This window comes from Canis lupus, chromosome 24 (assembly GCF_011100685.1).
Source record: "Canis lupus familiaris isolate Mischka breed German Shepherd chromosome 24, alternate assembly UU_Cfam_GSD_1.0, whole genome shotgun sequence".
In the NCBI taxonomy this organism is placed as follows: domain Eukaryota; kingdom Metazoa; phylum Chordata; class Mammalia; order Carnivora; family Canidae; genus Canis; species Canis lupus.
In genome coordinates, this window is record NC_049245.1 from 48,365,535 (window position 1) to 48,387,591 (window position 22,057).

General features: G+C 64.7%; 2 protein-coding genes and 2 long non-coding RNA genes across 7 annotated transcripts; 1 reads left to right on the top strand and 3 right to left on the bottom strand.

The window, feature by feature from the left end:
• The first annotated feature begins 62 nt into the window (after positions 1 to 62).
• Positions 63 to 17,865, top strand: OPRL1 (opioid related nociceptin receptor 1). 4 transcript variants are annotated; one of them, XM_038572957.1, is made up of 6 exons: positions 65 to 167; positions 10,853 to 10,945; positions 11,821 to 12,140; positions 12,590 to 12,854; positions 16,856 to 17,211; positions 17,307 to 17,865. In XM_038572957.1, exons 4-6 carry the CDS (start codon positions 12,622 to 12,624, stop codon positions 17,828 to 17,830), a joined length of 1,113 nt encoding a protein of 370 aa, XP_038428885.1. In that variant the 5' UTR covers positions 65 to 167; positions 10,853 to 10,945; positions 11,821 to 12,140; positions 12,590 to 12,621; the 3' UTR covers positions 17,831 to 17,865. The 4 variants fall into 4 exon arrangements, with proteins under 4 accessions (XP_038428886.1, XP_038428885.1, XP_038428884.1 ...); XM_038572958.1 differs by lacking the exon at positions 11,821 to 12,140 and having other exon boundaries at positions 63 to 167; XM_038572955.1 differs by lacking the exon at positions 65 to 167 and having other exon boundaries at positions 10,602 to 10,945.
• On the bottom strand, positions 5,415 to 6,250 carry LKAAEAR1 (LKAAEAR motif containing 1). Its single transcript, XM_038573013.1, has 3 exons — positions 5,969 to 6,250; positions 5,611 to 5,733; positions 5,415 to 5,531 (listed from the first exon to the last, which is right to left on the bottom strand). Exons 1-3 carry the CDS (start codon positions 6,248 to 6,250, stop codon positions 5,472 to 5,474), a joined length of 465 nt encoding a protein of 154 aa, XP_038428941.1. The 3' UTR covers positions 5,415 to 5,471.
• On the bottom strand, positions 6,271 to 7,187 carry LOC119865746. The gene is made up of 3 exons (XR_005378127.1): positions 7,049 to 7,187; positions 6,541 to 6,634; positions 6,271 to 6,377 (listed from the first exon to the last, which is right to left on the bottom strand). It is a non-coding gene; the product is annotated as an uncharacterized LOC119865746 (long non-coding RNA).
• LOC119865747 lies at positions 7,599 to 11,393 on the bottom strand. Its single transcript, XR_005378128.1, has 3 exons — positions 9,168 to 11,393; positions 8,755 to 8,956; positions 7,599 to 8,214 (listed from the first exon to the last, which is right to left on the bottom strand). It is a non-coding gene; the product is annotated as an uncharacterized LOC119865747 (long non-coding RNA).
• Positions 17,866 to 22,057: the final 4,192 nt, after the last annotated feature.

A 22,057-nucleotide genomic window follows, 5' to 3' on the forward strand; every position in this document is an offset into this window, starting at 1 on the left:
CCGCCCCCGCCCCCGCGCCCAGGCCCCGCCGCTGACCCGGTCACTAAGCACAGCGCTCCGGGACCCCCACGCGGAGGGCCGACCTCCCACGCGCCTCGCTCGGCGGTGATGGGTGCCCCAGAGGTGGGCCCGGCTGCGCGCACGGACCGCGGGAGCCCGGGCTGGAGGTGCGCCGGGGGGGGGGGGGGGGGGGGTGCCGGGATGCTGGGGTGCCGGGGTGCTGGGGTGCCGAGGTGCTAGGATGCCAGGGTGCTGGGATGCCAGGGTGCTGGGATGCCGGGATGTTGGGGTGCCAGGATGCTGGGGTGCCGGGGTGCTGGGATGCCGGGGTGCTGGAATGCCGCGGAGCTGGGATGCCGGGATGCCGGGGTGCCAGGGTGCCAGGATGCTGGGGTGCCGGGGTGCTGGGGTGCCGAGGTGCTAGGATGCCAGGGTGCTGGGATGCTGGGGTGCCGAGGTGCTAGGATGCCAGGGTACTGGGATGCCAGGGTGCTGGGATGCCAGGGTGCTGGGATGCCGGGATGTTGGGGTGCCGGGATGCTGGGGTGCCGGGGTGCTGGGATGCCGGGGTGCCGGGATGCCGGGGTGCTGGAATGCCGCGGAGCTGGGATGCCGGGATGCCGGGGTGCCGGGGTGCTGGGGTGCCGAGGTGCTAGGATGCCAGGGTACTGGGATGCCGGGATGCAGGGTACTGGGATGTCGGGATGCCAGGGTACTGGGATGCTGGGGTGCCGGGATGCCAGGGTGCTGGGATGCCGGGATGCCGGGGTGCCGGGATGCCAGGGTGCTGGGATGCTGGGGTGCCGGGGTGCTGGGGTGCCGAGGTGCTAGGATGCCAGGGTGCTGGGATGCCAGGGTGCTGGGGTGCCGGGGTGCTGGGATGCCGGGGTGCTGGGATGCCAGGGTGCCAGAGTGGTGGGATGCCGGGGTGCTGGGGTGCTGGGATGCTGGGGTGCCGGGATGCCGGGATGCTGGGGTGCCGGAATGCCAGATGCCAGGTTTTTGGGATGCTGGGGTGCCAGGGTGGTGGGATGCTGGGGTGCTGGGATGCCAGATGCCGGGATTCCGGGATGCTGGGATGCTGGGTTGCCAGGATTCCGGGATGCTGGAGTGCTGAGATGCCGGGGTGCTGGCATACTGGGGTGCCGGGGTGCCGGGATGCCAGGGTGCTGGGATGCTGGGATGCCGGGGTACTGGGGTCCTGGAGTGCTGCAATGCTGGAGTGCTGGTATGCTGGGGTTCTGGGGTGCCAGGATGCCGGGGTGCTGCGATGCCAGGATGCTGGGATGCTGAGGTGCTGGGGTGCCAGGATGCTGGACGCCGGGGTGTTGGGATACTGGAGTGCCAGGATGGTGGGATGCCAGGGTGTTGGGATGCCAGGGTGCCCAGATGCTGGGGTGCCCAGATGCCGAGATGCTGGGGTGTTGTGGTACTGAGGTACTGAGATGCTGGGGTGCCGGGATGCTAAGATGCTGTGATGCTGGGGTGCCAGGATGTTGGGGTGCTGGGATGCCGGGATGTTGGGGTGCCGGGATGCCGGGGTGCTGGGGTGCCAGGATGCTGGGATGTTGGGGTGCCGGGGTGCTGGTGTGCTGGTGTGCCGGGATGCTGGGGTGCTGGGATGCTGGGGTGCTGGGGTGCCAGGGTGCTGGGATGCTGGGGTGCTGGGATGCCGGGGTACTGGGGTGCTGGGATGCTGGGGTGCCGGGATGCCAGATGCCAGGTTTCTGGGATGCTGGGTTGCCAGGGTGGTGGGATGCCGGGGTGGTGGGATGCCGGGGTGCTGGGATGCTGGGGTGGTGGGATGCTGGGGTGCCGGGATGCTAGGGTGATGGGGTGCTGGGATGCCGGGATGCCAGGGTGCTGGGATCCTGGGGTGCCTGGATGCTGCGATGCCGGGGTGCTGGGATGCTGGAGTGCTGAGATGTCGGGGTGCTGGGATGCCGGGGTGCCGGGGTCCTGGGATGCCAGGGTGCTGGGATGCTGGGATGTCGGGATGCCGGGGTGCGGAGGCACCGGGATGCTGGGATGATGCGGTGCCAGTGTGCTGGGATGCTGGGATGTCGGGGTGCTGGCGTGCTGGGATGCTGGGATGTTGGGATGCTGGGGTGCCAGGGCGCTGGGATGCTGGGGTGCTGGGGTGCCAGGATGCCGGAATGCCAGGATGCTGGGGTGCTGGAGTGCTAGGGTGGTGGGATGCCGGGGCGCTGGGATGCCGGGGTGCCGGGATGCCGGGATGCTGGGATGCTGGACTGCTGAGCTGCCGGGGTGCCGGGGTGCTGGGGTGCTGGGATGCTGGGATGCTGGGGTGCCAGGGTGTTGGGATGCTGGGGTGCTGGCATGCCGGATGCCGGGATTCCGGGATGCTGGGATGCCGGGATGCCGGATGCCAGGTTTCTGGGATGCTGGGGTGCCAGGGTGGTGGGATGCTGGGGTGGTGGGATGCCGGGGTGCTGGGATGCCTGGTTGCTGGGGTGCTGGGATTCTGGGATGCTGGGGTGCTGGGGTGCTGGGATGCCAGATGCCGGGATTCCGGGATGCTGGGATGCTGGGTTGCCTGGATGCCGGGATGCTGGAGTGCTGGGGTGCTGGGATGCCGGGGTGCTGGGATGCTGGGATGCCGGGGTGCTGGGATGCTGGGGTGCTGGGATGCTGGGATGTCGGGGTGCTGGCGTGCCAGGATGCTGGAATGTCGGGGTGCTAGTGTGCTGGGATGCTGCGGTGCTGGTGTGCTGGGATTCTGGGATGTCGGGGTGCTGGGGTGCCGGGGCGCCAGGATGCTGGGGTGCCGGGGCCCTGGATGCCAGAATGCTGGGGTGCCAGGATGCTGGGATGCTGGAGTGCCGGGATGCCGGGGTGTGGGATGCCAGAGTGCTGGGATGCCGGGGTGCTGGGATGCCCGGGTGCTGGGGTGCTGGGATGCTGAGGTGCTGGGATGCTGGGATGCTGGGGTGCCAGGATGCCAGATGCCAGTTTTCTGTGATGCTGGGGTGCCAGGGTGGTGGGATGCTGGGGTGCTGGGATGCCGGGGTGTTGGGATGCTGGGGTGCCAGAATGTTGGGGTACTGGGATGCTGGGGTGCTGGGGTCCTGGGATGCTGGGATGCTGGGGTGCTGGGATGCCGGGGTGCTGTGATGCCAGGGTGCTGTGATGCCAGGGTGCTGGGATGCTGGGATGCCAGATGCCAGAATTCCGGTATGCCAGGATGCTGGGGTGCTGGGATGCCTGGGTGTTGGGATGCTGAGGTGTGGGGTGCCAGGATGCTGGGATGCCGGGGTGCTGGGATGCCGGGATTTTGGGGTGCTTGGATGCCGGGATGCGTTATCAGAGCGGGGAGGATGGTGCTGGAGGCGCTGTGGGGCGCCGGGAGATTGTAGGCCAAGCCCGAAGGGAGCGTGGGACGCGGTCACGGAGGTGACAGGCCTGGGGGCCGGGGAGCCCCCTCATGTTGTGTGCCCAGGGACCCTGGCCGGCATGCCCGCAGAGCTATCTGGCAGCTCGAGTGGACAGGCTGGCCCGGCCCGGGCAGAGGCTGGAAGCCTGTCCAGCCGGAGGTGGCTGCTTCTCACTTAGCCTAGGTCACCGTCGGGGGAGGCAGGTCCTCAGAGACAGGCCAGCATCTGTCACACAGCCAGTCTGATCCCACAGTGACTGGCGTGGTGTCTACACCCACCTCCTGAGAAATGTGGGGGGCAGCGGACGGTGGGGGGAGGTCGGCACACCTCTCCCCCTCATGCCGTTCATTGTGCACTCCCTCCACCCTCCCCGCCCTCCAGACACTGTACAGTCTCCGGCCACTCCCCTGCACTCCGCTCCCCTCGCCCCAGCCCTTCTGGGTCTCCTGCAGCTTCTCTGGGGAGTCTGTCCCTGAACAGAGCGTATCCCCGGTCCACAGGAGGAATCCAGATGGGCTGGGCAGAATCTTGGTCAAAGTCATGCAGCAGGTGATGGTCCGGGACTTGAACCCAGGACCCTCTATCTGGGACGTGAATCCAGCCCCGGGAATCCACTTGCTCCCTCCGTCTCCCGGAGCAGAGGCCTCCCCTGGGCCCCACAGAAATGTCCTCAGCCACCTTCCCTGGCCTTCTTTGCAGAGCTGGGCGCCTTCCCCCGTGCCAGCTCAGTGCCCGCTGCTCAGCTGCCCGTGAGGCCACCCTCTTGCTGGGCTCCTCCACGGGGCTTTGTGTTCTTGCCTGATGTGGAGTGAGCACACCCGTATGGGGCCCTCTCCGCTCGCTCACAGCCCAGGTGAGACCCTGAGGTCTCTATTTTAAAGAGAGAGAAATGGAGACTCAGAGAAGTGATGAAACGAGATGTGCATTTACCAAACAGATGAACGAGGTGGTCAGCACGTCCCCAGGACACAGTGCTGCGTCCCGGGGGGTCAGGGCTGCCTGTCGTCCTGGCCTCCACTCCTGGACGGCAGGAAGCATCTCCTTCCCCGCCCGCCTGTCCTCAGCCCAGGCCACCCGTTCTCCCTCTGTTCCTCCTTCCCCAGCTCTGCGTCCCCCCCCCACTGCCCCCCCCCCCCAGAACTGCCACGGACACCAGCTCCACACACGGTTCTGGGCTTGCCTCCAGGCCAAGGACAGCGATGGCACAGAAGGATGCGGGGTGCACAGGGAGAAGGGCTGACGGAGGGCCACTCACAGGCCTCCCCGGCAGGGGTGGGGGCTTGTCTGCATCCCTATAGCCCCCCTGCCGCCCTGACCTCTGCGGGCCCCCACGTCTGCCACCCGCCTAGGGACTAGGAGGGAAGAGAAGGGGAGACGTGGCCCGGTTCTAGGCTCTGCAAAGCGCTCGTGTCAGAGGGAAGAGTAAGTACCCACGGGAAGATCTGTCCAGAAGGTTGGGAGAGACTTGAGTTCAGAGGGTCTGCAGGACGTGGACTTGTCAGAGTGGGACCAGGCTGCTTCCCTCGTGTGTGTGTGCACGTGTGTGGGGGGATCGAGCAGAGCTGACGGGGTCGCTCGGAATGAAAAGCTGCTTTTCTGTCTGGAGAGGTCGGCGCCTTCCTGACGGGGTCTCCCTTTCTGCCCCAGTTGCTGTCCTTGGAGGGCCTCGCGGGCACAGCTGTCCACAGAGGCTGTGCGGTCACTCGTCCTGCCCAGTCTGTCACCCTTCTCTGGGACCCCTGATGAAATGACCGACAATCTGGGGTCCCACTTGGGCCCTACTCTCACCCTGAGGTTGCCCTAACTGCTGGGGTTGTGACGGTTGCCCAGGGAGACTCTCCCTCCTGGGGGCTCTCATGGGCCCCAGGGCAGCAGGTGGGGGCGTCCTCCTTGAGTCTGACACCTTGTCCATCGTCCCCCACTCTGTGACATGGGATGTGGATGTGGGGAGGCAGCAGATCCATCCTCTCCCCTTCCCTCCTGGGAACCTGGAGCGAGGCAGCACAACGACCAGAGGGCTTGGACAATGAGCTCTTTACGCGGGAGTGTGGGGGCGCCGGCCCCGTGGGGGCGCGGTCAGCGTGGGAAGATGCTGCCCTCGGCTTTCTCCTCCAGGATGGTCTCCACGCGCCTCCTCTGCGGGTGGGACGGGCGGGGCCAGATGATGGGCGGAGGCGGCGACCCCCCTCTCCGCCCCGCCCGGGCCTGCGCGCACCTCCTGGCGGTCCAGGGGGTCGGGGATCCGCGTGGGCTTCAGCTGCGGCGGCAGGAACAGCTCCAGCCGGATGGCGGCGCGCGCGGACTCCTGCTGCTGGATGAGGAGCGAGATGGCCTCGGCCTGCAGGTGCAGGGTGGGGGCCGGCTGTCTCTGCGCCCGCCCCCCCCGCCCCCCGCAGCCCGGCCCTCCGCCCCCCCCCCTCCCCGTCCTGTCCTTTCCTCCGGCCCGGCGGGTCCCCGCCGCCCCCTGCCCTCCCTAACCCTCCCGCCGCACCCTGCCGCCCCCCCACCCCCGACCCCCACCCTCCCGCCGCCCCCCCCCGTCCCCCCCCACCCCTTCCGCCGCCCGGCCTCACCCGCAGGCGGATGTAGCGCAGCCGCAGGGCGCGGATCCGGCCTCGCGCCTCGGCCGCCTTGAGGACGCCGAGCAGCAGGTCCTGGCGCACCGCGGGCATCTCGAGGGGCCGCCCCCAGGCGCGCGGGTGGGGCATGGCCGCCCGCCCCTCCGGCGATGGGGTCGCGCCCGGCCCGGGGGGCTTCGCCGCGGGCGCCCGCGTGGCGCGCTCCTCCGAGGACGTCCCTTCTCTGGGCCCCCGCGGGCCCCCGCGTCCCGCCCCCTTGGCCGCTGGCGCCGGCATCTGGGCCCTGCCGGGAAGATGGGTCCCCCTGGGCACCCGCGGCCCCCCGCCCGGCGCCCGCAGCCTCCGCGCCGTTCCTTTCCTCTTCTCCCAGATTTATTTATTTATTGGAGGAGCGTGGCACGGCCTTGGGGGCGGGGGGCGGGGGCGGGGGGCACAGGCTGAGTCTTAAGCAAACCCGGGCTGGCGGGGGCCCGTCGGCCTCACCGCCCGAGACCGCGACCCCCGCAGCCCCGCAGCCCCGCAGCCCCGCAGCCCCGCAGCCCGGGCCCTGGCGCTGTCCTAGTTACCCTGCGGTCGCCAGGAGCCTCCGATCCAGTAGTTTCAGGGAATTCCTTTTCTGCCCACCGGGCGGACCCGAGAGCCGGGAGCTGACCTCTGGCCCTACCCAGGGGTGGGGACCGTGTTACACTGACCCGGGTGTGGCTTGGGACTCCCTCCCCACTGTCCCGGGACCCTGCGTGTGCCCAGCCCCGTGTCTGCGGTCGCCCCTCGCTGACCCCCACCCCCACGTCAGGGCTGCCCTCCTCTCCTCTCCTCTGCTTCTGCGCAGCCCTGGCCTAGGCCCGGAGACCGAGCGGCTGGGCCGTGGGCGGGGCGGGCCCGGTGTGTGCGGGGAGGCTGCAGCAGAGGGGGCGGCCGGCGGGACCTCCCGGCCGGGCCCCTGCTGGCCTCCGCCGAGGAGCGGAGCGCAGAGCCCCGCCCGGCCCGCAGCGGCGGGGGAGATGCCCGCGGGTCCTGGCTCAGCCCACAGCGCCTCGGGCCCAGCTCAGCCAGGCCCCTGCCCCTTCCGCGTACCCCGTGCGCTCCCTTTTCTAGGGTCCCAGCCCCGCACGCAGCCCCGACTCGCTCGGGCTTGTTGACGCGGTTGCCTGGCAACCAGGAGTCCTGCCCTCCCTCCTGGCGGGGCGTGGCCGTCCATGGGGGCGGGGCGTGGGCGGAGCCAGCGTCCGAGGGCGGGGCCAGTGGGCGGGACCAGCGTCCTGGAGGGCGGGGTCAGCGTCCGGGGGCGGGGCCAGCGTCCGAGAGGGGCGGGGTCAGTGTCCGGGTAGGCGGGCCCAGCGTCCTGGGGGGCGGGGTCAGCGTCCGGGGGCGGGGCCAGCGTCCGAGAGGGGCGGGGACCAGCGTCCGGGTAGGCGGGCCCAGCGTCCTGGGGGGCGGGGTCAGCGTCCGGGGTGGGCGGAGCCAGCGTCCGAGAGGGGCGGGGCCAGCGTCCGGGAGGGCGGGGCCGGCGTCGGAGCGCGCCCGCGGCCCGGGGCGAATGCCCGAGCTGTCCCCGCCCCTTCCAGGCTGGAGGAGGTGCCCGCCGGCTCTCCCAGCCCGGGGGCCCTTTCTTTCCTTCCTGGGGAGCCCCAAACATGCTCTTCTGGGGTCTGTGGGCCCAGCTTCCGGGCTGGAGAGGTCTTCGGGGCTGGTTTTTGGGGGGCCCAAAAGGGCTCCCCCAGCAGGTGTTGTTCCGAGGAAATGGAAACTGGGGCAGCGCTCAGGACCCCTCAGCTCTTCCAGTGCAAGTCTGGGTCCCACAAGGTCCCAGAGCCAGGTTTTGCCGAATCCCATATTTCTGGGTTCCTGAGTCCTGGCACCTCCATTTCTGTGATCTATTTGTGTATTTGTTAATTTCCTGATATTTTATAACCAATCTACTTCTCAGTTTATTCTGTAACTCAGTCATACACCGGTCAGTTTGTTCTAGAATCCATGAATTCACATGCTCGCACTCGTTTACATTAGTGCGTTGAGTCCATAATTTGCCAACGTGTGGTGACCCCCACGGTGCCGAGGCAACTGTCCCCCTCAATCACGGATGTGTGCCGAGGGCAGTGGGGCCTTCTTGGGAGTTTGGGGCCTGTGCCCCTGAGGGGGCAACTGTCCAGGCTTTGGGGGGGGTCATCAGCTGAAGTTCTGGGATTTGTGCAGGAGGTTGTTGATTGCTCACGTTGTTTTCGGAAGTTTGCTCTGGTTTCCTGGTGAAAAGGTCAACTATGATGTCATATCCCTGTATCCCAGGGCCTCACCAGCCCCAAGCTCCATAGAACGAGTGTCCATCCTTCCAGCCCCCCAGCCTTTGCCCCTTCTTGCCTAGCATGGGCCTTTGGGGTGTGGCCTGGGCCTTGGGATTCAGCGCCAACCTTGGGGCTTGTTGAAGACAAAGATCTCTGGGATCCAGAAGCAGTGAGGGCTAAGGGAGGCTGACCTAGCAGGCCACCTTCTCCAGGTAGGCGTCCTGGATAGGTACGGCCCAGGCAGGGGCTGCTTCTGGCTCAACCCACCCTGGTGGATTCTGGGAGACAGGTATCTGGACTCTCCTCTCAGCTTCCTAGTTTTGAGCCAGCAGGGAAGGGAAATATCCTGCTGGCCCCTGGCAGTGGAGTGGGTTTTATGGGGGGAGTGGGGGCATGCTTTCCTGTGAGAACAGGCTTGTAACTTTCCCTCTGTTTTTGTAGGATTCTCCTCCTCCCCGATCCTCGGAGAGCTGCTCATACAGCTCATGTTCCTAGAAGTACCTTCTTCCAGCTTCTCCCCACACCAGGCGGTTCCTGGGGGGCAGGGGGGACATCATTGTCATCCCCATGCATCTGGGCCCAGCCCCTGGGGGGGGACCACGCAGCAGGTGTCTTCCATCTGCTTCTGTGTCCAGGATGCATGGGGTTCTCGAGGGCTCATGGAAATGCTGAGTTCTAAAAGCATGTTGATTGGCGCCAAAGCCTGAAAATAAAACCCCAAAATAAAATCAAAAGCTGTATTAAATGACTACGAAATTTAACATAATATTGAAAATCTCCACTTGACTCAATTCTCTGGTCACCGTATATAACGATTATAAAGTCAAAATCACACCAAGTATTATTGGGTCGAAACTCAGAGTTGTTGACATCCTGCCCCTTGTTAACAGCACGCACCATGGCTGGGAACTCACCTGCCGGAGCGGCTGTCCTCTGGGCCGTGGCCGCCGGTTGGGGGGGGCGAGGCAGGTGCAGATGCAGGGGAGTGGCCAGGGTGCCTGCCTGAGGTGTCTGGGCTCCGACTCAAGGGCTCCGACTCAAGGTGAGGTGCATCCGACCCACTTTGTGGTGTGAGCCTCTGGGCCCCACGGCCTGCCGCGAGCGCCCGTGACTCCCGGGAGCAGCCGGCAGCGGTAAGCACAGTTTGTGGACACGTGGTCTGTGCCGTCGTTCCCGTGAGCTGCGAGCTCTGGCTGTCCTGGGTGCCCCGTGATGTGGGAAACTTCCTTCCCCTCATAGCCCATGGGCGAGTCCTGGGGGCAGCAGGGTGCCCTCCGTCCGCGGGCTCGGCTGCCTTGCTGTGGACGCTCTGCCGAGGGCAAACGGGCCATCAGCCGCCGCCCAGGTCCTGTGCGTCTGCTTCTTTTTGGGGGGGGCGCGACGAGAGAGCGTGTGTGCATGGGGGGCGGCAGAGGGAGAGAGGAGGCGCCGGCAGGCTCCACACTCACACGCAGCTCGACGTGGGGCTCGACCTCACCACCCCGAGATCGTGACCTGTGCTGAAATCCACGGGTGGCGTACCGGACCGAGCCCCCCGGGCCCCAAGGCTGCTGAAACGCCACGATTCCTTTGGGGACGTCCTTTACCTCTGCCTCAGCTGGCGATTGGCCCCGAGGGGTGTGCCGCCGAGGGGTCTCAGGCTGAGGGCCCGCTGGATGGCAATACATGATCTGTTCCCAACAGTAGTGGGACCCCTCCTTGTTTCCAAGGTGCCTGGGTGGCCGGCGCTGTCCCCACCCGCTCCCAGCTTGGACGGGGACCCTCAGGCTCCGCGGCTGCCCACCGGCCGGTGGCTAGCTTTCATAGAACCACCTGTGTGCACCTGGCCCCACGGTCCCACGTCACCTGTGTTCTGTGCTGTCCGCATGTGATGTGTGTTTGAGGGTGTCCTGCTTTGGCCCCGGGCCCCTGGCAGGACGTGTCCCCTGCTGTCCTACGAGTGACACATGAGCCCTGGGTCTTACCCTGGCTGCTGGGGGGACCAGAGGCCCCGGGCCGTTTCCTCTGTGCCGCTGGCTCCCTCGTGGGAGCCCCGTAGGGTCCAGGGCTGGGCCACTGTCCCCCAGGGTGGGCAGTCAGCATCCCAGCCTGGCCACCCACTAGCTGGGTGACCAAGTCTGTCCTTGGCTAAGACTGTCCCTACGAGTGGCCAGATATCTGCCTCTGGCTGTCCTGCGTGCCAGGTCCCCTGGGTGCACTCCCTGGACGTCTTTCTGGACCAGCCTCACGGCCCCTCTTTCCCTCGTCTGTGCCTGAGGCTAGATTGCAAGGAGGAGGGCGTGGGTGCCTAGGGGGAGGCAGGGCCTGGGGTGGGCTGCTCAGACCCCGGGGGCGCGGCAGGGGGAGGGAGGCTACAGGAGGCCGAGCCTCCCCGGGCTCCTGAGGTCAGCGGGGTCACGTTTCCAGCGTCACCTGGAGAGTGCAGTGCACACGTGTGCCTCCTGGGTGTCTTCAGGCCTTGTTCTCTCCCGCTGCGCGCGGGACTTGAATGCACGTGGTGTGAGCTCACCTGTGTGAGTCTGTGCGTGTCTGAGCACCAGCCTGTGCTTGTGTGTTAATTCGTGTATCTGGGGGGGGGCATCTTCGTGTGTGTTTGCAGGCATGTGAGCCTGTGTGTCCGCGTGAGTGTTCCTCTGGACGTGCCCCGTGTCTGCACACGTGTCCCTGAGTCGGCTGCGGTGAAGATGCAGAGGTAAGTCCTGGGGGACGGCCTGGGATGCTGAGTCCTAGGGCGCCTGCTTGCTCAGTCCTCTCCTGATTTGCCAGGTATCCTAGCAACGCTGCTGCTCGTCGCCTAGCAACCAGGTCCCCATCCTTGGAGATGGATGCTCCCAGCAGGGTCTGGGCTATGGGGGTAGAGCCTGTGCAGGAAGAATGACCCCAAGGTTTCGAGGCTGGTGACTTGGCTCAGGGGTCACCCTCATGGCCTGTGAAGCACCCTCCCAGTGCTGGGAAGGAGGCAGCTCCGTGGGAGCTGTTGGGCTGCTTGGGTGCCAGGGAGGGTGGCCCAGGCTGTGAGGGAATGATGCTCAGATGTTGCTCTGGGACCCAGGTGTGGCAGGGACGCCCTCAGTATGTCTCAAAGGGGTGCACAGATCTGGGTTCTAGCCCTGTCTCTGCCCCTTTGACGGGTGGCTGCACAGCGCTGAGGCTGGGTGCTCCTGTCACACGAAGGTGACGGGGTGGTGGGGAGGGAGCGCTCAGGCTCACGCTCACGCTCACGCTTATGCTCACGGTGGGCAGGTGGAGCACACAGAGGCACCCAGGAGCACAGCACAGTGTAGGCACCTGCTTGGCTCTGAGCCCTGGGGCTGGCTGTCCCTGTGTCCCCCGCCCATGGGACCGCGGGGGCCGGCTCCCCGGGGAGTGGAGTGCCAAGCCAGGCGGGTCTGCGTCCACCCGAGGTCCTGGTCTCTGCATCTTGTGTGTGTCTCCCGAGTCTCCGCCCGCGTGTGTGGCATCTCTGGCCCGGGTCTCGGTGGTGTCCTTGGGTGTCTGTCCCCTGACCCAGTCCCGCGTGCGTCCATGTCCTGTGTCCGTGGGCCCGAGCCTGTCCCTGTCCTTCAGCTCCGTGTGCGCCCGGTGCTGTGGCCTGGCGGTGACACCCCCCTCGGCCGCAGCCCCTCCTGCTCCAGCGCAGTCTCCGCCCCCGCCCCCCACTGGCTGCGGGGCTGCTGCGTCTGCTCCTCGGCTCCAGAAGGAGCAGCTGCTCCAGCGGGCTGAGCTCCCCCTGCGCTCCCCCTGCGCTCCCCCGGCTCCCCCGGCTCCCCCAGCTCCCCCTCCGGCTTGGATCCGGGCTCCCCTGCAGCCCCTCCAGCCCCAGATCACCGGCCGGGATCCCTGCGGCGCTGCCAGTGCTGAGGCTGCTCGGCTCCCACCCGTTGCAGGTAAGGCCTGGGCAGTGGCCGCGGGTGTGGACCGGCGGGGTGGGGGGTGGAGGAAGAGGAAGGGGGCGGCTGGCTCACGCCCTGCGTCCCAGGTGTTTCTCGGCGTCTCCGTCCCTTCTGTGCCCGTGTGTGCGTGAGGGCAGGTCTGCGCCTGTGTGTGCGGCGTGTGCACAGGGATGGCGGTGTGTCCACGGTCCCTGTGGGTGGGCGCGTGTCTCCGCGTGTAGCTACATCCGCACATCCCACGTGGGAGTCTGCAGGCCAGACCAGACCGTGCCCTTGTCCACACGCCTGCCTCTCTCTGTCCCCGATCTGTGCGTGTCTGCTGTCCCCACGGTGTGTACGTGTGCGTGTGTCTGGGGCTGTCTGGGGGCACCGCGTGCCTGCGAGGCCGCCTCCGGGCTGGGTGAGGGCCGGGTGCTGCGGTCATGTGTCCTGTTCTCTCCCAGGTGCCTAGTGGCCTTGCACACAAGGAGGTGGCATGGAGTCCCTCTTCCCTGCCCCGTTCTGGGAGGTCCTCTACGGCAGCCACCTGCAGGGCAACCTGTCCCTCCTGAGCCCCAACCACAGCCTGCTGCCTCCCACCCTGCTGCTCAACGCCAGCCATGGCGCCTTTCTGCCCCTTGGGCTCAAGGTCACCATTGTGGGGCTCTACCTGGCCGTCTGCATCGGGGGACTGCTGGGGAACTGCCTCGTCATGTATGTCATCCTCAGGTAAGCTGGGGACCCGCCGAGGTCCCCTCCTGGTGAGTGCCACCTGCTGCAGAGGGGACACAGGCTGGGGGCTGTCTTGGGTGGGCTTGGCAGCTAGAGATTTTGCACAATTCCCATTCAATTTTTGGTCATCCTGTCAGGCAGGGGCAGGGGCAGGGGCAGGGTCCGGGTCCACACGGAGGCCCTGCATGCTCGAGTCTTCACGGCTGGGGCACCTGACTGGGGGAGGGCGTGGGAGGGGATCAGCTCTGCCCACCCCAGTCCGGCCGGGGGTGGGGTGCAGCCATGTCCCAGATGGAAGGTCACCCTGACTCCCTGATCCGAGCTGCGGGCCACCCTGGGAGGGGCTCACGGCTGGCACAGCGACCCGGGAGGCGGCTCTGGCGGCCTGTTGCAGGGCCCGCGTGGCCAGGTGCCCGAAGCCCCTTCCCTGGGGCCCCAGGGCTCCGTCTTGGCTGGAGTCGGGGCTGACTCAGCATCTGCTGGTGCTCAGAGTGGGGAAGCCCGTGGGATCAGGAGCGGTGGCCCGGCTGCAGGTAGGGGGACACCACAGGGGGACAGTGTGAGGACGTGCATGTGTGTGTGTGTCCGTGTGTACACATACGTAGAGCATGCACACACACGTGTGAATGCACATGCGTAGGTGGGCACAGAACTGTTGGTGCCCACACACGGATGTACGAGAGTGTGTGCACATAGGAGCTAGTGTGGCACATGGTGTACACGCATGTGCACACACGTACATGCATGCAGGTGCACCTCAGGCTGGACATGCACACATGAGCACGTACACGCGAGTGTGCACACCGTGAGCGTGTGGACATGGACGTGTGCAAGGTGTGTGTTGGTGTGTTCGGTGCACATGCTTGCACAAGGGGCAGGGGAGAGCTGCTCTGGGCCCAGTGCTGAGCTCCAGGGGCCGGGGCTCACACGCCCCTTTGCGTCTGGAGGTGCACAGGCGTGCCGTGCGTGAGACGCGCCCCCACCTGGGTGGTCCTGTTCCCTTCTCCTTGTCGCTGCCTCTCCGCCTCTGTCCTCTGCACTGGGCGTCAGCGCCCGGAGCCACGTCCTGATCAGAGCAGACAGGGGCGCTGTGTCGCCTACGGCGGTCCTTGCACAGCCGAGCGGCCACGGGCCCGAGGGGCAGCGCCGAGCATGCTGGGCCCGCACTGGGTGGGCTCCTCGGGAGGCAGAGACCCCAGGCCCCCCGCCCTGCTCTTTCTAAGAGATTTTATTTTTAAAAAATTTTTAGAATTTATTATTATTATTATTATTTTTTGAGATTTTATTTTTTAAAGAGGGGTTTTAGGTTCAAAAGCAAAGCTGAGAGGAAAGGACGGAGGTTGTGCAGACTCCCTGTGCCCTGCGGGCTCATCCCTCCTGAACCCCAAGCCTCCAGCACCCCCTGCCCCGTCTACTGTCTCCAGAATGTCATGCACCCGGCATCACAAGTGTGCAGCTTTCTCAGATTGGCTCCTTCCCCTTAGTGATATGTGCTCAGGACTTCTCCATGGCTTTTCATGGCTCCTTTCTTTCTTTCTTTTTTAAGATTTTAAAAATTCCTTCATTTCAGAGAGAGAGCAAGAGAGTACACAGGAGAGGAGGGTGGAGGGGCAGAGGGAGAAGCACCCCCCCCCCCCGCCCCCCGGCCCCTGCCAGCTCATTTCTTTTTATCACTAAATAGTGTTCGATTTCCTGGATCTACCAGTTTGCTAATCCGTCAGCTACTGAAGCACGTCGCAGTTGCTTCCAGGGCCTGGCAGTAATGACTACAGCTGCTAGAAACATCGGTGTGGGGGCGCCTGGGGGGCTCCGTCAGTGACGCATCTGCCCGCGGCCCAGGTCCTGCTCCCGGGGACCTGGGAGCCTGCGGGCCCTGCGTTGCCAGGCTTCCCCCCGTCTCTGCCCATGCCCACTGCTCCTACGCTCACTCTCTCTCTCTCAAATGAATAAATAAAAAAAATCTTAAAAAATCCGTGTGTAGGTTTTTATGCAGATACAAGTTTCCACCTCCTTTGGGTTATTGCCGGATCTTACGGCAAGATTATGTGTAGCTTGGTGCGAAGCCACCAAACCGTCTCCCGAAGCGGCTGCCGCATTTTGCTGCCCCACCGGCGACAGTGAGGGGTCCCGCGGCTTCCCGCCTCCCCAGGCTCTGGCGTCCGCGCTCCGGGTTCTGCTCACTCTGAGTGTGTACTAGTATCTCACTGCTTTAGCTGGTGACGTGTCTGTTAACGTCTTTGCCCCCAGCCCCGCCCCCGTTTTTTTTTTTTTTCGAGAGAGAATCTCAAGCAGACTCCCTGCTGAGCGCAGAGCCCAGAGTAGGGCTCGACCCCAGGACCCTGAGGTCAGGATCTGAGCTGAAACCAAGGGTCAGACTCTCAACCCACTGAGCCACCTGGCGCCCCTGTTTTCTCACTGCGACTTTTAGGAGTTCCTTGTATATCTGGGCACATTCCTGCAGCAGATGCGTCTCTGGCAAATCCTTCCTCCCGTCTGTGGCTGGTCTTCTAGTTGGCTTGATCCTCTGCCTTTCTACCAGCTCTCTTCAAGACCACTGAGGTCACCTGAGCCTGTGTCCTCCTGCTCAGAGCAGGGAATCCAAGCAGCATTTTTGAAATCTTTTTTTTTTTTTTTTTTATTTATTTATGATAGTCACAGAGGAGAGAGAGAGAGAGAGAGAGAGAAAGAGGCAGAGACACAGGCAGAGGGAGAAGCAGGCTCCATGCACCGGGAGACCGACGTGGGATTCGATCCCGGGTCTCCAGGATCGCGCCCTGGGCCAAAGGCAGGCGCCAAACCGCTGCGCCACCAGGGATCCCCCTTTTTTTTTTTTTTATTTATGAAATCTTTTTTTTTCTTAAGATTTATTTATTTATTTATGATAGACATAGAGAGAGAGAGAGGCAGAGACACAGGCAGAGGGAGAAGCAGGCTCCATGCCCGGAGCCGGACGCGGGACTCGATCCTGGGTCTCCAGGATCGTGCCCTGGGCCAAAGACAGGCGCTAAACCGCTGAGCCACCCAGGGGTCCCCGCATTTTTGAAATCTTTTTTTTTTTTTTTTTTTGCATTTTTGAAATCTTAAACGAGATAAAGTCCGTGCGAAGAGCTCGGCGTAGTGTCTGCCAGTGTGGGGACCCTTGCTGTTATTTGGTCATAGTTGAGGCCCGTTTGTGCATATTCCAAAGATGCGGAACTGACTCCAGATTCCTTTGTGGCAGCTTAGCTGACATGGAGCATTGTCATCTCCGGTGTTGCCGCTGCCCACACCACCACCGCCTCCATTATCACTCCTGCCCCGACAGCCTCTGCCATCACCACGACCATTGCCGCTGTCTCCACCGCCACCTCCACCGCCTTCACTGCCACCTGATTGTTACCACCATCAGCACAGCTACCGCCACCATAATTACCACCTTCCCTGCCACCATCACCACTCTCACAACTCTTAGTTCATTCGACAGATATTTACTAAGCAGCCATCCCGTGCCCAGAGCTGTTCCTCGGATACAGCCAGACCTCACTAGCACCCCTCCCAGCCCCGTCACCACTTCCTGTCTATCCCTAGACCACAACATGGCCTGGGAGGGCCGTGGATGTGCCCTTACAGACTTCGGAGCCCTCAGATGCCTCTGGTGTCTGTAGGGCCAACGTTGTAATCCGTGAAGGGTCTTCAGGAAGACTTGAAAGGGAGGGAGGAGGACAGGTTCTTTTTCTTGTGATTCCGGGCCCTTTGCTCCCATGTGGAGTCCGATGCATGCTCCACTACCCTTCACACCCAGCTTTTCCAGAGTGGACCGGTCTTGGGTTTGGAACCCTTGTGTGTGCCGGAAGTACTGCTGCGCCCAGCTCCATGCCCTTGGGCTGGGCCTAGGAACCCTCCATCTCGCCAGGGTCTCAGAGTGGGTGTCCCTCATGGTGGCAGTAAGAAGGGCCCTGGTGGCCCAGTCCAGCCAGGGGGACCGGGTGAAGCCTTCCCTCTCCCCGTGTTCTCTGCAGACACACCAAGATGAAGACAGCTACCAACATCTACATCTTTAACCTGGCCCTGGCGGACACTTTGGTGCTCCTGACATTGCCCTTCCAGGGCACAGACGTCCTCTTGGGCTTCTGGCCATTTGGGAACGCCCTGTGCAAGACGGTCATTGCCATCGACTACTACAACATGTTCACCAGCACCTTCACGCTGACCGCCATGAGCGTGGACCGCTACGTAGCCATCTGCCACCCCATCCGCGCTCTCGATGTCCGGACGTCCAGCAAGGCCCAGGCTGTCAACGTGGCCATCTGGGCCCTGGCGTCTGTCGTCGGCGTTCCGGTGGCCATCATGGGCTCTGCACAGGTCGAGGACGAAGGTCAGTGGGGGGCCCCCTTCCCCAGTGCTGCTGTCCCCCGGACCCCAGACGGTCCCTCCCGGTTCACCTGCCCGGCCCTGCTTGTCTCCCTGCAGAGATCGAGTGTCTGGTGGAGATCCCCACGCCCCAGGACTACTGGGGCCCCGTGTTCGCCATCTGCATCTTCCTCTTCTCCTTCATCATTCCCGTGCTCATCATCTCCGTCTGCTACAGCCTCATGATCCGGCGGCTGCGCGGCGTCCGCCTGCTGTCGGGCTCCCGGGAGAAGGACCGGAATCTGCGGCGCATCACGCGGCTGGTGCTGGTGGTGGTGGCCGTGTTCGTGGGCTGCTGGACGCCCGTCCAGGTCTTCGTGCTGGTCCAGGGGCTGGGCGTGCAGCCGGGCAGCGAGACTGCAGTGGCCGTCCTGCGCTTCTGCACCGCCCTCGGCTACGTCAACAGCTGCCTCAACCCCATCCTCTACGCCTTCCTCGACGAGAATTTCAAGGCCTGCTTCCGGAAGTTCTGCTGCGCCCCTGCCCTGCGCCGGGAGATGCAGGTGTCTGACCGCGTGCGCAGCATTGCCAAGGATGTGGCCCTCGCCTGCAAGACCTCTGAGACGGTGCCGCGGCCCGCATGACTAGGCGTGGACCTGCCCATGGTGCCCGTCAGCCCGCAGAGCCCGTCAACGCCCAACACGGAGCTCACCCAGGTCACCGCTCTCTAGGCTGACGCCCAACCTGAGTCCTGAGTATTGCAGGCTCGTGGACTTCACTGTGGCCCCAGGGGGCCTGGTGACATCATGGGACAGGTCGGACTAAAGCTGCCCTCCTGGTACGGAGCAGAGAGGGGACACAGGACCCACGAGCCAGCATGGCTGGCCGCAGCCCAGGCCGCCTTCCACCCCATGGACGCTTCTGGCCTCTCCCCTGCTGTACCCTGTGTGCTCTTGGTGTCCCACACCTGGGGGTGTAGCCACAGCGTGCCAGGCCTGTGCCCTTTGCTGTGTGCTGGCTGCATGGAGCCGGGCGGCCCCTCCTCGGGGCAGCGGGACGAGCTTGGAGCTGTCGAGATCGCTGGCAGGCATCTGCGGGCAGCCGGGCTTGACGCTGCGGAGCCGGGCCTGCCTGGGCCTCCACCGCTGTCACTCCTCGTCCCCGCTCTCGCTTCTGAGAGGTTCCTCCGTGGGGCTTTCCGCTCCAGAAGCACAAAGAACTATCAGCACAGGAGTGGCTGTCCGGGTGCGCAGCGGTGGCTCAGGAGGACCCCCTCGGGCCACACTGCCGTTCTGTGTGTCCCGGCCTGGCTGCTCAGTGTGGGGCGGCAGGGGCGCCCTGCCCTGCTCTGTCTGGGGGCCCATGGAAGTCAGGGGGCAGCAGCTCTGCAGCTGGCAGGCCCCTGTGCCCTGTCTGGATCCCGGTGGCCTTGGAAGAGGAGTGGCACTTGGGATGGGCTCTGCTCCGCCTCTCCAGCGAACGATCCCTGCTTCATTTACCGGCGGTGGCCGGGGTCTGCGGGGAGGCCTGAGCTTCCTGCTGCCGGGACTTGGCTTGAAGGGGCCGCCTCGGGAGCTGGGCTTAGGGTGGGGCTCGGCAAGGCCTCCCTGAGCCAAGTGTGGGAGCCCCGAGGGGGACGAGGACCCTCCCCGCTCTGGAAGCTGCACTTTGGTGACTCTGCGAACACTCTTCCTGCAGATAAACTATCGAAACACTCGCAACACTGAAAAGACTGTCCTGCCCCCGTCCGTGAGCCGGGCTGCGGGCCTCAGCCAGGTGACCTCGGGCACCTGCAAACAGCAGGAAGCGCTGACTTTGGGCCAGCTTCCCGGCTCCAGGGAGCCCTGGCTCTGGGGGTGGATCCTGGGGAGGCTCGGGAGGCGCAGCTGCCACAGGCGCGGGCCTTCCATGGCGAGGCCCAAAGACCTGTATCTTCATGTATTTATGCATGTGACGAGCGTGATTTCCCCCGCATGTCACCAACCCTGACCTCGCATCCAGGGTTCCCCTAATAAACCCTTGCACATGACCTCTCAGGAGGAGGGACGCTGGAGGGTCAGCGAGGGCACTGGGTTGAGGTGCTCCCGCACCGGCAGATGGGCCGGATTTCAGTGATGGTCCCTTTGCCGTTAAAACACACATGTAGGGACACCTGGGGGCTCAGCGGTTGGGCACCTGCCTTCGGCTCAGATCATGACCCCGGGATCCAGGATCGAGTCCTGCATCGGGCTCCCTGCGAGGAGACTGCTTCTCCCTCTGCCTGTGTCTCTGCCTCTCTCAACCTGTGTCTTTCATGAATAAATAAATAAATCTTAAAAAAAAAACCCACACATTTAGCACCCAGGGAAAATTGGGGGGTGATGGGCCGACAGCAGCAGGTACGTGAAGACCGCTAGGGCATGGTGGGGCTCCGGCGGCAGCTGCCCAAGCAGGTGTCCCGGGCGCCAACCGTCTTGCGGCAGAGGCTGTGCATCCAGGGCTGACCCCGACCTGGATGCCCACCCCCACCCGCACCCCGACCCCCACCCCCACCCCACCGACTCCCACCGCTCACCCCCACCCGCACCCTGATCCTCACCCCAACCTGCACCCCCACCCCCACCTGCACCCTGACTCCCACCGCCCACCCCACCCCGACCCCCTCCGCCACCCTTACCCCTCCCGCCTCAGCCTTGCCCCCTTACCCCCCACCCGCCCCCGCTTCCCTGCTCCCCTGGGGTTGGTCAAGCCTCCCAGGCTCTCCCAGCCTTGGCTTCCTCACCTGTGCTTGAGAGGTTGTGCAGGAAGACAGGGCCCGGGGTGGGGTCCACGGCCAGTCGCCAGGCCAAGGCAGCTGAGGGCGCTCCTGCCGCTCGGGACTTTGCTGCCCAGGGGCGCTGTGACCGTGGAGGGTGGGGGCGGCGGACCCCAGGGGAGGGCCGGGCTCTCCGTGGGTGGAGGAGTCCGGAGGCTGGGGACTGCCACCCCGTCTCAGAAGTCACGGTGGGAAAAAAAAAAAAAAAAGGGATCCCTGGGTGGCGCAGCGGTTTGGCGCCTGCCTTTGGCCCAGGGCGCGATCCTGGAGACCCGGGATCGAATCCCACGTCAGGCTCCCGGTGCATGGAGCCTGCTTCTCCCTCTGCCTGTGTCTCTGCCTCTCTCTCTCTCACTGTGTGACTATCATAAATAAATAAAAGTTAAAAAAAAAAAAAAAAGAAGTCACGGTGGAGAGAGCAGAGACCACCAGCCTGCGAGGGTGTGGTGGCTGCTGGCAGGTGTGGGGCCCAGCAGCCCAGGTGGGCACCGTCTTGGGGGGGATGGCTGGACCGAGGCTCCCCTCCCGGGGTCTCACCCTTGCACGGGGTCCCTTGCTCCTGACTCAGGTGGGCTTGGGGGGCGCTGTGCCCGGCTTGGCTGATCCTGACCTGCCTTGGTCCTCGCTGTGGCGTCCCCAGTGGCCAGGGGGCAAACGGGGTCAGGATCAAAGGCCAGAGGGTCTCTTATCCTAGCGCTCCTCCCTCCCCTCCTGTTCCCACTTCTCAAGAAAGCAGCTCCTGCCCTGTTGCTCGCTCATTTGCACCTCACACCTGCTGGCACCTCCGTGCGGATGGTGAGGATGGTGTCGAGAGCCTCAGCACCTCAAGAAGCTGCAGGGCCAGAGCTGAGGCAGTAATTAGGGCCGCCGCTGGCTGAGGGATGATGGCAGGGCAGCGGGGACACAGGGCCCAGAATCTTCCGGGGGGAGATGCGGGTGTTAATGGTGGTTTGAAAAAACGTCCACAGCCCCCGAGTGTGGGCGGCCTGGTGACCTGCTTCTAATGACCAGAATGTGGCAAAGGCCTTCCAAGATGGTCTTAATGGTGTCGAGGCCTCCTCTTGCCTCTCCCTTCCCACCACTCGCCCTGCAGGACCAGCCGCCCCGCGGTGAGGTCACCCAAGCAGCCCTGGGGAGAGTCCATGCGGTGAGGACCACGGGAGGGGCCTCCTTGGAAGCAGCACCTGCAGCCGGACCGGCCCCCAGGGCCCCGGAGCCCCAGCCGGGGGCCCGACTGTAGCCTCGGGAGAGTCCCCGACCCAGAACCGCTCCAAAACTGCTCCCAAATTCTTGACCTGCGGGAGCTATGAAATAATAAATGCTGTTTTAAGCTGTTGGGTTTTGGGGAAATGTGGTGAACAGCATAGATCGCAGCGCTGTCAAGGAAGAGAACAGCGCAGGGGTGGCCTTCGCCCTGTTTCAGGCTGAGAGGGAAGAGGGGAGGTGACGTGGGTCTCGGCGCCAGGGGCCCGTGTGACTGGGGTGAGCGTGTGGAAGGGGCCGTCACGCACCCTGGGGTGACCTCATGGTGGCGAATGGTGGTGCCGGGTGGACACACCAGTCGGAGCTCTGCACCACAAGGACGAAAGCCAGTCTGGGCCACCGTGAGCGAGGAGGGCATTGGGGGTCCTGGTGGCTCCCAGGATGGCACCGCTAGAGCAGCTGGGAGCCTGGCACCAAGGGCGGGGAGCCAGCCGGGGCCCCAGGGCAGTCTTCAGGGACCTGTCCCCCTACCCGCCCGCAGCCAGCACCTGAGCATCCCCACTCTGGTCCCGGAGGTTCAGCACGGAGCTCCTGCTGGATGAATCTAGGCTCCGGGCCACACCCCAGGGAGGAAGGGGCCCAGATGCCCCCCGCAGACTGTGGGCATCCAGAGGTCCTGGCAGGAAGGCCCTGGGTCCTCCAGCAGGGTATGGGGGGCCACCAGCTGTGACACGGGGCACACGGCCGCCTCCTGGTGAAACGCCATCCGGGTTCCAAGTGACGGGAGCGCATTCTGTGGCCGTGCTTGAGGACTGAGTCTGTGGCTTTTGCGGGGACACTTGGCTCTCCGGCCCCAGGTGTTCACATTTCCATC

Coding starts and splice junctions, on each gene's coding strand:
- LKAAEAR1 (XM_038573013.1), bottom strand. CDS start 6,250: ATGCCGGCGCCAGCGGCCAAGGGGGCGGGACGCGGGGGCCCGCGGGGG. Junction 5,734..5,968: donor TGCGCTACATCCGCCTGCGG/GTGAGGCCGGGC, acceptor CTGCACCTGCAG/GCCGAGGCCATCTCGCTCCT. Junction 5,532..5,610: donor ACCCCCTGGACCGCCAGGAG/GTGCGCGCAGGC, acceptor TCCCACCCGCAG/AGGAGGCGCGTGGAGACCAT.
- OPRL1 (XM_038572958.1), top strand. CDS start 12,622: ATGGAGTCCCTCTTCCCTGCCCCGTTCTGGGAGGTCCTCTACGGCAGC. Junction 12,855..16,855: donor GTCATGTATGTCATCCTCAG/GTAAGCTGGGGA, acceptor TGTTCTCTGCAG/ACACACCAAGATGAAGACAG. Junction 17,212..17,306: donor TGCACAGGTCGAGGACGAAG/GTCAGTGGGGGG, acceptor GTCTCCCTGCAG/AGATCGAGTGTCTGGTGGAG.